At 34.1% G+C, this 14,118-nt stretch overlaps 1 protein-coding gene across 1 annotated transcript; it reads left to right on the top strand.

Moving 5' to 3' along the window:
- LOC109719115 lies at positions 4,310–8,100 on the top strand. The gene is made up of 6 exons (XM_020245648.1): positions 4,310–4,603; positions 5,283–5,456; positions 5,810–5,926; positions 6,064–6,243; positions 6,814–6,978; positions 7,510–8,100. Exons 1-6 carry the CDS (start codon positions 4,376–4,378, stop codon positions 7,861–7,863), a joined length of 1,218 nt encoding a protein of 405 aa, XP_020101237.1. The 5' UTR covers positions 4,310–4,375; the 3' UTR covers positions 7,864–8,100.

Below are 14,118 nucleotides of genomic sequence, written 5' to 3'. Positions count from 1 at the left end.
TTAATATAAAAATATAAAAATAATTTATAGTAAAAATTTGGGTAAATTGTATTGTTACCCCCTGAACTTTTGGCGAGTTTCACTTAACCCCCCAGACTCCTAAAATAGACATCTAGCACCTTAAACTCTAATATTTCATTCGTTTTACCCCTTCCGTCAGTTTCCGGTTAACGGAGCTTGACGGAAAACTGACGAAAGGGGTAATATGAACGAAATATTATAATTTAGGAGGTTAGAAGTCCATTTTAGAAATTCGAGGGGTAAAGTGAAACTTCACCAAAAGTTAAGGGGGTAACAATGCAATTTATCCAAAAATTTTCTAACCAAAATTTTGCTGATTTGAATATTTTTATGTCGTTAAACGAAAAACATCTCATATTGACTGTTTAAATTCAAATTGTTTGAAATCCTTTAATAATTAGGTCAATGATGTCGAAAAGATTCGAAATTTGGTTTCTAGATACTTTAAGTGGTATGGATCATGTTCAACGGTACTGATCGTCGATTTGCAGACTGGATCATCAAAAATAAATAGACAGCAACAGAATCCGTTTGCTATCGATGGCATTCCCGCTCAACTCCATGTTATTTAAATACTTTTCTTGGTACATTCAAAAAATAAGCGTAGCATTAGTACACAGTATTCAATGCCTTTGGATAGGGTGGGGTTGAATGATGAACAGCAGGAGGTTAGTGGAGGGGCAGGTCCCATGAGGGAGAGTACAGCAGGAGCTCACTGTAGCAGATCTACTGTAGCAGTAACAGTTAGAGAGACCCTCAGTTTTGGGCTTTCCTGGGAATCACTTCACTGAAAATTTAAAGAGCCACCTCAGATCTGCTTCTTGTGTGGTGGTGGTGGTAGTGGTGGTGGTGGGGCTGGTCAAAGAAACCTCCACTTTGGCTTCTGGAAACACTCCTGCTGAATCACCAGTAGCTTTCCCGAAATGCTCGCCCTCAAAATATTCTTGCATTATCGCAGCTAGCTAGCTGTGTTTAATTTATCCCTCTGAATAAGAAAGATATATNAATTTATCCCTCTGAATAAGTAAGATATATATATACATATATAAAGAATTAAATTACAGCAATTTTAAGGCCTAGCTCCTTTGATATTGTTAATTTTTTTTTGTTTTTATAAATAAAAAATTTATATATATCATGTCAGCTTCTACACTAATTTGTAAAAAATTTATTTTAAAAACATGACTATAATTTACTAATTGTATCTAATATAATTAGTTAAAAATTTAACGATTGATATTTGAGATTTTAAATTCGAAATTTTGAAAAGAGCATTGAAGAAATTAAACCTGGTCAGTGGTGCGAAGTTAGTAAACTCGGGTATTAGTTGTACGTTCAATGTCATGTGCACATGAAATAAGCTTTACTGCAAAGACACGTCCCTTGTCAGCCATTTATTAGTTGATTTTTTTTAAAAAAAAAAAAAATTTAACTGAAAATATGATATGAATCAATTATGATTCGAACATGGGACTCGAGTACCAAATTGTACTTATTAGTTGAATTTTACAGTACAACTTTTATCTGATGTAGTCAAATATTCAGGTAAAATCAACCCTTTTAGATCTAGCCAACCGAATTGATTTAAAACTCGCTTTGATCCATTCTGATCAGTGAATTGACCCGATTTGTCAGGAATCGGACGCTGGGTTTCTCTTTATTTTAAATTACAATAATTAATTAGAAATATACATTTAGTTCGCTCAAAATTTGTATTTTGGATATATTTTTAATTACATATAATATAATAATATTTAAAAATATTGTCAATTAATACTTTACGTCAGCACGTAATGTATAATTTTATTTACTTAAAATTTAAAAATTATATCACTAATTGAATTACTGTTAGATTTAGTAAAATTAGGAAAGTCATTTCACTTATCTGAATGGACTAATACCAATAAAATCATTCTCAGTTAAAGTGAATATAAATCAAAAAATAAAGATACTATATTTTATATTGACTATTTAATCAATAATTTTTTTATTAAAATTTTAAATAGGTAAAATTTTATTCATCAGCTAAATTTCTATTTGTATATATTTTCACCCACTCTCGTGATTGAATACTAATTTTGTTCATACCCATCTCCCTCTCCAACACAGATTGTTTCATAATATTTTACATGGTATCAGCGCAGGTGATACCAATCATGAGTTTAAATCCTACCAAACCTATCGTCTCATTTAATTTCCTCCTATTAAATAACATCCACGTCTTTAGTCCATTAAAATGACTCTGAGTCTGGACACGAGCGAGAGTTTTATTTTACGTTCTTTTACAATTGAGTTTAATCGTAATAAAAAATTCTTATATCAAAATGCTATCACTGTCTAACTTATTCTGACATCTAAAGATGATCGACCTTTTACTTTGATGTTGTTGGCCCTTCTTCTTCTTTGGGCTTTAAGCCCATCTTCTATTAGCTTAGGCCCAGCCTGATTGGACTAAGAGAACAGTACGTGCATGTGCATCAATTTTTTTTTTTTTTTTTTGAGAGAAAAATGTAGCGTCCTAATTATTTCATTTATAAAGTAAATGAGTTGGGCATCAAAATTAAGATAGTAGAGCCCCTTAGAGAAGAAAAAGAATTAAAGAAACACATCCTAAAAAATAAAAAATAAAAACAAAACATAAAATCCATGAATTATTCCACGCTCCTACAGCTTATCATTAACGCTGCACTCTCTTATCAATTATCTAATATAAAACAATTCATACGCGGATTTATGTGAGATCAATTATAGAATATAATTTAGCCCTTTTGTTAAAGCATAATGTGAGCACTATTATATCTCCGACTACTATTTTATTTCTGCTTTACGAAGCAACGAAAATTTTATTTTATTTTTTCTGACAAAAATTACTGTTGAAAGTAGAAGCAAAAGTGTGGCGAATTCCAGCTTAATCTGAAATTAGTATTCTTGGGCCCGACCAGTGGGGCCCAATTTGACACGTGTCCAGCTGTCATAGTGGACGTGATCCAACTCATGCACTGATGTAAACTAACGGCTCTGATCTGTCCCTGGCATCAAAAGCGAAGGACAAGGTCAGTGGAGATGGGTCCCCCACTTGGGCGATCTCCAGTGAAACCGTTGCATCAACCGTGGTGTATAGACCACAGCAAACGCAAATTTATTAGAGTGCTTTAGCAAGAATTTAAATATAGTGACACAAAATAATGCTGAGAATTTATTAACACGATACGACACGTTCTATGATATACTGTGCAGATATGTGCAAGTTAGAAAAATACCTATGCGTTAACATAGTATAAAATAAAATATTTATTTTCCTTTAGCACTAAAATTGTTTAATTTTCCATTATTTATCTTTATTAAATTTTTTATATTTTATTGGAATAATTATTTTTTATTTGTAAGAAAAGATAATATTGAATCATGCTATTTGGCACAAGAGTTGTATTGTGCCAATATTTCATCGGCACGATACAAGATGGTAAGCATGCCTCGTGTCGCTGAACACTTAAACTCTTGTCGCTTAGGGCATCTTCGATCATATTTTATATGATATTATACAATTAAAAAAGTATCGAGTATTGCTATAGGTCGCCCATAATATTACTTTTGTATTATTAATATAATGATAATTCATATGATATTTTCGAAGTATACATATGAATCAATCAAATGACTATATATTATATATGCCAACACATTAACAATATACAAAAATAATATTATAGAAGATTTAAAAATATTTTCAAAAAGCACTATATGTAACTGATATTTATAATTTTTGCTTTCAACTGTAGCAAAAGATTATTCCTTTTAGTAGGAAAAATTTTTGATTTTATTTTGAATTAAATGTCGAACTAGTAACTGTTGTCATTAGAAGACGAAGAAAGCAAAAGTGAATTTGTGCAAATATTTATAAAAAAAAAAAGTGATAAGAATATTTTTAAATTCAAATATAAATCACTTTTCTATTCATATATAATACATTGAACGCTCTCCCTTTTCTTTTTTTTGAGTTACTGATGAGATCTCTTATCTCGTAAGCCTTCTTAGAAGATACAAATTTAGGCAGTGTAATGTCCTTTAACAAAAAAATATATATATATTTTTTTTCTCACTTTATCATCACAAATAATGCATTTTTTTGCAATTCCGAACAGAGTCTATTTAGATTTGTGAGACAACCAGGTTTTGAATTAATGGAGAGCCTGGTCCATAGACCGCGGTGCACGCAACAATTCGCCGCGGCGTCCACGGCCCAAATAACGGACAAGGAGAGAGGGCAATTTGGTTCGTTAGTTGAACCGCGAAGCCCTAACGAGTCCAACGGTTACACCCCTTTCCCCCTTCTCTCCCCCGTCCCTCCTCCCCCATGGCGTATCGGCGCAAGCAAGGGATCACCCGCTCCGCCACATTCGTCGAGGACCGCCGCTCCTTCTCCGGCGCCGACGACTCCTCCGCCGCCGTCGCCGCCCCGGCGTCGCCGTCGCTCGCCGCCCAGGCGATCCGCTCCTCCGCCGCGCGCCGCGACGCCTCCCTCTCCTCCGCCTACGCCGACTCTGCCCTTGCCGCCGCCCCCGCGCGGCCGAGGCATTCGCAGGTGCGATCGATCGCCTCGCCTCTCTTTCTCTCTCTCTTTTCGATCGGATTCGGCATCGTTCGGTGTCTCCTTGTTTAGGGTTTCACAGCGGTGTCAATCGGTATTAATAATCGGATCGGGATGATCGGTGTCCCCTCCTTGTTTAGGGTTTCGTATCTGTATCGATAGGTATTTGCAATTGGGATTAGAGTGCCCTAAATGGGAATTTTGAAAACCACGGTGGATACCTGTTGATGCGGGGTGTTTCGATTTGGTCGAGAGTTAAAGCAATTTGTTAATTGGTTCGCTAGAAGAACAAGCTGTGTCTGGTTTTTTATTATTATTAATGCATTCATTATGAATCTGATGATCACAGAGAGCGAGGATTCTATCGTAGCATAATTTCTCTGCGTATCTTTTACAACTTCTATGAAATGGACCTTCTAAATGTGTACTGCAATTCAGTTATGTAAAGCGCTTTAGTTTGAATTTACATGAATCTCAAATCAGAGTTTTAAGGATATTTATCATCTAAGATACCTAAGCATGCCTGATTAGATGCTTTCCACTAAGAAAGCTATCGAAATGGTTGTGAAGATGCATGTCTACATGTCGCCTGATTGTTCCACTTATCTTGCATTTTGAAAATTATTTGGCTGAGTTCGCACGCTATCATTTCTCCATGTGTTTACAAATGCAGGATGCCAGTAATTATGAGTACACGTCGATGAAAAGCTTGAATGAGCGTAAGCATGGGTTCTGGGGGGACTTGGCAAGAAAAGCGAAATCAATTATTGAGGATGGTGCTTCCAATAAATCTGATGACTACGGTAGAGTGCAGCCTCCGAAGTTAGACTCATCAACAGGTACCAAGGTGAGACACAACTGAAGTTTCTTTTCTTTTTTTTCCTCAAACAATTTAAATAACGATTTTCTTTTAGAAGCTAATAGTGGATTTGAAGTTTTCTTCCAGTTTCTAGGGTGAAGGCCTATTTATGGAAACCCACTTCTTTTTAAGCTATTATTCTGTAGTCTAGAACGTTCTATTGTATGCTTCATAGATCCCTTTGCATCTGCCAGTTAACCCTTTAAAGTCATAATAGTAGGCCTTGGATGTTTTTAATTGCTTCATTTTGTCTATTCATTTGGTTCTTATCTTGCATTCTTACTGTGTAATGCAATTGATATTGGTTTTTTCATTTGTCACTTCAATCTTTCTGGCCGCAGTCTCGTTGGGCAGCGGAAAATTATCTGAAGCCAGAAAATCCTTCATTTCAGAAAGGTTCAGAAGCGATTGCTTCTTCAGTCAACTACATTGGCGGAAAACTCAGAAATGCTTTGGAAGTAAGTTCATCAGAGCTTTTTGAGTTGTTTCATTATTCTCCTATCTTCTTCCCTCTTCATTATGCTTTTAAATTTAGGCTTTAATATCTATTGTTTGTTCGTACTTTAAGTAATCTTTCTTTGCTCATTTCTCTCAGGAGAGTCGAACAATCATCGAGAATAAAACAGTTGACATCATCCATGAAACAAAGAAGCTGCAAATTAGAAGAAAGGATAGCAGTTCCAATTTACAGAATCAGTTTAAAGATGTATTGGGACCAGCAAATCTCTCCCAGAGTGAAACCAATCAGGAAACCCAACTTAAAGCTTCTCGCAACGTAAGGTGGCAACCCTGTGTCGCTGGATTATATAGAAACTAGTCTTTGAATATATTGTTCTGTTTTTATAGATTGGTTTTTGATCCAAAATTTAATCAGGAGAGATTAGAATCTGCTTGAGTGCTTCACACATTAAAGTTGCATATGCTCCACTGCTTAAAGTTAAGTATGACGTGTTAAACCTTTTTAAAAATAAAGTAACTTTTTATTAACCCAAAATGTCCGAATTCCAAAAAAATCTGAAGAACTGCATTCTGCATTCTTTTCTATGAAAATTACCTTTTCAACAACATGCTTACAAATTCTTGCTGTTAGAAAAATGATGTATATTCCTCGGGGTCATGTAATTAACTTCTAAGAGATAGTGGTCTACACTAGTTGTTTTGTGAGCTTTCTCTTTTGTTTTACAGACTTGCCTTTTTCACTTAGCTGCTTAAGATTCTATAACGGTATGTTTGGTTTCAAAAGTTCGTAGCCTTATTCTACCAAAAGAGTGCTTCTCTACCTCTTTGGTTTTTTTTTTTTCCTTTTGTGAATGGAGAATAGCCTCTTCTGTATGTGTTATTGCAGGTTGCAAATGCAATGGCTGCTAAAGCAAAACTTTTACTGCGTGAACTAAAAGCTGTCAAAGCAGACCTAGCTTTTGCAAAAGAACGATGCGCTCAGCTGGAAGAGGAGAACAAAATATTGCGCGAGAGTCGTGAAAAAGGAGATCACAATGAAGATGATGACTTGGTATGCTAGCTCCCGTTGGATCTTTTATTTATGATTATTACTGTTGCCGGTGTTAATATTATTGCTTTTGTTGGTTTCGTTACATCATCATTATCTAATTATAATCTTAATTGTTATATGGGACTGCTCCAATCTATTATTAGTTGCCCAGAACAGAACTCAAAGATTAGAAAGCTCTAAACAACAAATTGACAAGTTTTTATGATTGTTTGTTAACTTGACACCATTCTAATAGTGGTGCCAAATTTTTTATCAAAACAAAACCAGATAAAAGAGACGCGCTCGGAGTGGTTCTTGTACCGGCACCAATATGATCAACTGCTATGTTGTTCGTTGTAATTTAAGCTCAAGCAGAATGCTGCAACCTCGGAAGTTCATTAGGCATTTGAATAGTCTCCCGGGGGGGGTGGGGCGGCGGGGGAGAGAGAGGTCGAGGACAACTATGGAAGTCTAAAGATGTGATCTGTTTCCATGTAATTTGATCTCTTTGTTAATAATATAATTGATATATCTTTCCCCCTCTCTAAACAGATACGCCTTCAGTTGGAGTCACTGTTAGCCGAAAAGGCAAGGTTGGCGCATGAGAACTCCATATATGCCCGAGAAAACCGTTTCCTTCGAGAAATTGTGGAATTCCATCAGCTCACAAGTATGGGAGATGGCGTCGACTTGGACGACGGCATTGAAGAAGATGCTGCTGATGTCTACGCAGATGAGATGCTACCCTTATCGCAATCTCATTCACAGAATGAAGTGCCCTCTCCCGCTCTATCTAGTCCGCGCTCTCCCTCAGCAGCACTGGTTGGCTCCTCGAGCCCTAAATCTCCGCATGAGCATCTCTCACAGACTCTGTCCATGGAGACAGGCTCTCCGGCCCCGCAATGAGATTGTGTGATTGGCTTTGTTTTGTTGTATGTAAAATTGTGTGCATTCTTGATCTTACTGTTTGTAAGTTATCCGCTCATTTTTTATACATACTCATGATAATCATACAGGTTTTTCACTGTTTTTCGTGCAATTTTTATTCTTTTTTCAATGTAAGGATGGTTGACATTGGTTGTAACTTGTAAGACTTGGAAGTGGGTTATGGAGTGCATAAAGCTGTTAATATCTGCTGAAGAAGTTAAAGCTGTCTAAACTTAGTTCTGCTCTTCTTTCAAGCCCAATTAGAGGCTTTCTCTTAGAATTCACCTGAACTACGGTCCATTTTAATTTAGCTCCCTAACCTTTGGAAAGTTTGATTTTGGTAACCCAATCTTTCAGTTTATCTGTTATAAGTTATTTAATGGCTTTTCCAGTACAAATTTTAGGCTCCTTATTTACTTTACTGGAATAATAGTTGCATAAATTATATGAAATACAATAATTAGATCCAAAAAAAATAAATGGTGAATTCAAAATTTGAAGTTGGTAGGTAGATCAAAATGGGCCATCCAAGTTTGATACATTTTTACCAGAAAAAAAGGAATTATTCACTACTAATATCATCTCTTGGCCACAATATTATTTACTTTTTCAAACATTTGCAAAAATACAAATTTTTTATTGCCCAATTATATCTGTGAATTATTCACTATAAAATATACATAGAAAGTCATAGAAAGCAATGGCTAACGTAATCAACTAATTCAAATGTTTTATACAAATCATTTATTAATTATGTTTTTGACTTTTGTTATCTTAAATATTGTGAATGATATGATATTCGAACAAGAATTCCACATTTTGTTTATTTACATTGCTATATATTTAAAGTTTATTAACTGAATTATTGCCGATTCTTTTTCTAATTTGTCAAATTTTTGCGAAATTTGAGTTTGCTTACCTTGTCGAATTTGACCTGAATATGAAATTTGTGACTATGCTATAAATTCCATTTGCCTTTTAAACTATATTCATCCTTGAATCACATAATTTATTTATTTTTATTTATTTCTAAACTATATACGTACGTTGATAGGGATACTCTCCCAAAAATGAGCATGATCTATGCTCACTGTTTACTACGAAAAGGGTGTTAATTGCTCCCTCACCTTTACCCATTATTTTACTTTGGTTCCTTACCTTCTTTTTTTTCTTTTTTTTTTTTTTGTAGTAAGGACTCTACTTTTATATTTTATTGCAGTTAGACTCGAAATATCGTACCAAAATTTTTGTTAATTTGACAGAATAGGTTATGCGAACTCAATAAAATTTTATTCACTCACATGTTACTATGTAATAGTCGGATATTTGTCAGTCAATTAGATATTTGCTTTTCAACTTTAATAATATAACTTTAGTGTACGTCAATTTGATACCAAGATGCTGCACGCTCTGAGGAAATAGTCGATGTCGTGTGTGAGATTGAGGCGGTGGTAGGGATAGAGGACGGTACTAAAGATGAAAAAGATTTAGTTTGACGTGATGACGCTCATATAATAGGGCTGGCAAACGAGCGAGCCGCTCGCGTCGACTCGTGTTCGGCTCGATATTTGGCTCGCTCGAGCTCGACTCGAAATTAAATGAGCGAGCTTGAACAAAATAAAAGCTCGAAATGCATTTCAAGCCGAGCTGAGTATTACTCGGCTCGTCGAATTTAGGCTCGAAAAGCTCGAAAAAGCTCGAATATATATAATATATATATATATATATATATATATTATATATTATAATATATATATAAATATATATATATATATATATATATATATATAAATTTAATTTAATATTTTAATTTAATTTGGCATTATTGTTGCCCATAAAATAAACCCAACAAGTACAACCGCAATTGAGCCCAACTCTAAATTACATAACACACTCTCTCTTTCAGACTTTTACTTGCACATAACCCTAAAACATGATAACATTCAAATTTCAAATCTCTACTTTTTCCTCTACTCTCTCTCTCTCTCTCTCAACCCCTCATCTAGTCAAAGTACCCTAGCTCACATTCTTATAATTATTTGTATTTAACTATTGGACATGTTGCATCAAATTGTAGAGTAATTTGTTTCTATAAAAATTAAACTATTATTTATATAATGTCGAGAATTTCAATGAGCTCGTTTTAGAGGCTCCGAGCTCGCTCGACTCGAAATAGGCTCGCTCGATGCCGCCGAATTAATTTTAAGCCGAGCTTGAGCCTAGATTTAGGCTCGAAATTAATTTCAAGCCGAATTTGAGCTGACATAAGCTCGCTCGAGCTCGGCTCGTTTCCACCCCTACATATAAGAGGGACAAAAATTTCGTGTACATCCATGCCCAAACTATTTGTTTGGGCACGGATGCAGATGGGCGCCGCGTGGTGTGCAGCGCCCATCGCGATCGTCCGAAAAAAAAAAATATATATATATCGGGGGCCTCCGTTTTTTAGAAAGAAAGAGAGAAAGGGGAAAGGGCGGTGGTGATGGGCGCCGCACACCGTGCCCAAACAAATAGTTTGGGCACGGATGTCCACGAAATTTTTGTCCATATAAGAGAAGAGATTAGCTATTAAAGTAAAAGGAAGGTACAAATTAACTCTAAAAATTAATAATAGATATCAAAGTAAAAGGAAGATGCAAATTAACTCTAAAAATTAATAATAGATAAAAAAGTACAGAATTTATTTGAATTATGATATATTTTAAGTTGGCTATTTAACATTTCAAAATTTTGATTGTATTATTTAATCTTTCAATTTCTTTGATTTAAGTCAAAATGGCATTTTGACTTTAACATTTGTACCCCTTATTTATCTTTCAAAATTTAATTAATATGTTTTATACAATTCTCACAACAATAAATTTATTAAAATAAGTAACAAGTTTAAATTTTAAAGTCAAAATATTATTGACTGACTCAAATCAAACAGATCGAAATGTTAGATAATAAAATCAAGGATAAATTATAGAAAACTCCCATGTTAATATCCATTTTTTCATTTTTTTCCTGTCATTCAAAAATTTATAATTTGCCCTCTTAAAAAATAAAAACTATATTCACAAGAGGGTACGATGTGATAAAATGATCAAATTGCTTTCATCTTCTTCATCTTCTCCCCAATCCTGTTCATCCCGCACCCTCGCCCGTGCCTCCCTTACCCCAGCTCCGACTCAGTCTCCTCTACTTGTTCTCCTGCTCCTCTAGCACCCTCGCCGTCCCTCTATTTCGACGACTGTAGGGAGGAGATCGTGGTGAGTATAGGGGGAGAGGTGGGCAAGGGTGAGGATGAGGCGGTGGAGGAGGGCGAGTGCATGTGTCTGGGAGCGGACGGAGGAGTGCACGAGCGCGAAGGCGAGGGTGAGACGGCGGAGTAGGGCGAGGCAGTGTGCTCGAGGATGTCGGTGAGGAAGGAGGAAGAAGAGGGTTTTAGGAATATTCTAGATATTAAAAATATGATATAAACAGAACACTGACGGCGGGGCTGAAGTAAATATTTTTTATTTTTTAGGGGGGTAAAGTATAGGTTTTTGAATGATAGGAGGAAAAATATAAAAACGGGTATTAACAAAAAAAATTTTTGTAATTTATCCTAAAATCAATATTTTGAAATATCCTATAAGATGACTCAAAATGATTTATAATTTAGACAAGTCCTATACATTTCTACCTTAATAATATAATATAATTTAAAAAAAAGTAATGTACCAAAATGAAAAATTGAGCGATAACATTATGAGTGTGGAACCTTGCGACCAGACATTTCCGTGCGCCCGCAACTATTCCACCAATAGCAGGTAGACACGTGGCGTAAAAATCCAAGAAACAATCCACTGTACGGTCGATGTCGGCGTACACTTTTGGAGGCCACTGTGAAATCCAGCTCGGACGCGGGCCCCACCACAGATCACGCGGCCAGCAATCCGCCACGTGGCGACAGCGAAACAGCTGAGTCCACCACGTTAATTCGCGGGGCCTTTACGTTATCTCCACCGTCCATTCTTGGTTATAGGAGATTAAGAAATTATACGGTATGATGATCCTCCACCGTCCAATCATTAAACGCCGCTGAGAGGCCTCATCTCCAAATCTTACCCAAATGCAATCCACATGGCCCCGATTTTTTTTTTTTTTTCTTCTTCTTTTCCCCGAATTTTACCCACATTATTAATAAAGTATAAATGTATAGAACTTAATTATCTGTATTATCAACTATGTTAATTCAACTATCTAATCGCTTAAATTTTAAATTTTACTTTGCGGGTACAAAATTTAAGTTCATTGATTATTTTAATAAATTTATAGTTATGTGAATTGTATAAAATATACTAACTAAATCTGTAAAACGAAATGACATATTCAAAATTTTAAGTTCAAGAGTAACAAATTGGACCGACCATCCCTAGAGCAAGTGGCAAAGAGTTTGCTGGTTGGTATCCGAGGTTTCAAGTTCGAATCCTAGTTGATTCACATTTCCAGCTAAGTTTATTTCTAAATAAAATAAACGAAGCGGGTAGCGTGCTACCTATCTCTCAAAAAAAAAAAAAGAAAAAAAAGTTATTTTAGTCTGTCAAATTGGGGATTTTANTTTTATACACTTTTATCAATTATTATTGTATGCTATTATATGAATTGTGGAGTAATTTCAATTGAGGTAAAGGTTAATTTCCTTTCCTTTTGAATAAACGAAGCGGATAGCACGCTATCTATCTATCTCTCTCAAAAAAAAAAAAAAAAAAAGGTGCTCTCAATTGTTAACTTTTTGAGATTGAATTATTTAGGTACTTTTGTTAAATTGTTTAGAAAAAATTATAAAATTTATCTCAATTATCATCCATTTCGATCTGACTATTTGACCTTTAAAAATTTTAATTTTACTATCCAGCCTTTTAATTAATTTGATTTGAGCCAATTAGTATCCATTTAACTTCAAACTTTAAACTCGTCATTTATCTTTATGAGTTTACTTAATATATATTATGTAATTATGAATTTATTAAAATAAATAATTAGTTTAGATTTTATATTTGAAAAAGTTATTGAATTACTTAAATTGAAAAATAGGGTATTAAAATCAAAATATTAAAAGATCAGATAGTCCAATCAAATAGTCTATAGTTTAAGTAAACTTTTCACGTTTTTACCAAATTATTTCTGTTAAAATGTGTGCGTTTATTGGTCATTAATCGTTAACTATTTTTACTTTTATTTTATTTACTAAAAAATAATTAAAATTATTATTTTTTATAAAATTATCAATAAATTTAATAAAATATCTAATTTTTTTCTGACTACTGAGACCCGTCTAACGCTATTACATAAAATAAATTTTGAATAAAAGCACATAGGGATATATTTCTACGTTCTCCGATGGAACTGCAGAAAATATATCGTAACAGACTCATCGCAATATGCAGAACACAATATTACGTACGAAAATAAACAGGGTATTTTTTCAACATACTTTATTATCGTACGTAACGCAATCTTTCCGTAATCCTAAACGAAGCCTAAAATAAAAAATTTATATATTCCAGTTATAATGTTATGTCGAAGTTCACAATATTAAAAATTTACTCTTTATTATATATTATATATATTATTAAATGCATTTCGCTATTGATAAGGACGGCGTGATCAACCTATATCCAAAAGTTGTAACACATGGATTGCGTCCAATAAGCACCCAATAGGTGCACAATAAGTTTTATTTTTTCATAGGCTGAGCTCATGATTATATGTCAAGTGTCCCTTTCCTTCCTCGTCAAGTAAATCTCATCAATTGATAATCTACAAATTATACCGACATTACCGATCATATCTAGTGCAGTTGAATTAAAACCTAATTATTGGTATCTAAAATTTTAAATTTAAAAACTTCACTTTTTTAGCCGAATTAATTTTTAAAATATGAACAAAGTAGATAACGTGTTACTTTTTTTTATAAAAAAAATAATCCATAACTTAATAGTAGGTCTACGTTAAAATAAAGATGCAAACAACACCTAGATTATTTTGCTTTCACCATTCAATATTTTAAAATTTTGATTTTAGTATTCTATCTTAAAATTCATTAGATTTAAGTGGTTCGATAGTTCTTCGCATATGAAATATAAGCTATTTAACTATTTTAATAAATTTATAGTTCATGAATTATATAAAATATACTAATTAAGCCTGTAAAAATAAATTATATATTTAAATTTACTCTTGACGAATTATTAACTGATTCAGCTT

The sequence above is a fragment of the Ananas comosus genome, linkage group 13 (assembly GCF_001540865.1).
Source record: "Ananas comosus cultivar F153 linkage group 13, ASM154086v1, whole genome shotgun sequence".
Classification (NCBI taxonomy): Eukaryota; Viridiplantae; Streptophyta; class Magnoliopsida; order Poales; family Bromeliaceae; genus Ananas; species Ananas comosus.
Note: the sequence above shows the minus strand (reverse complement) of the source record. Positions and strands in the feature narration are given on the sequence as shown.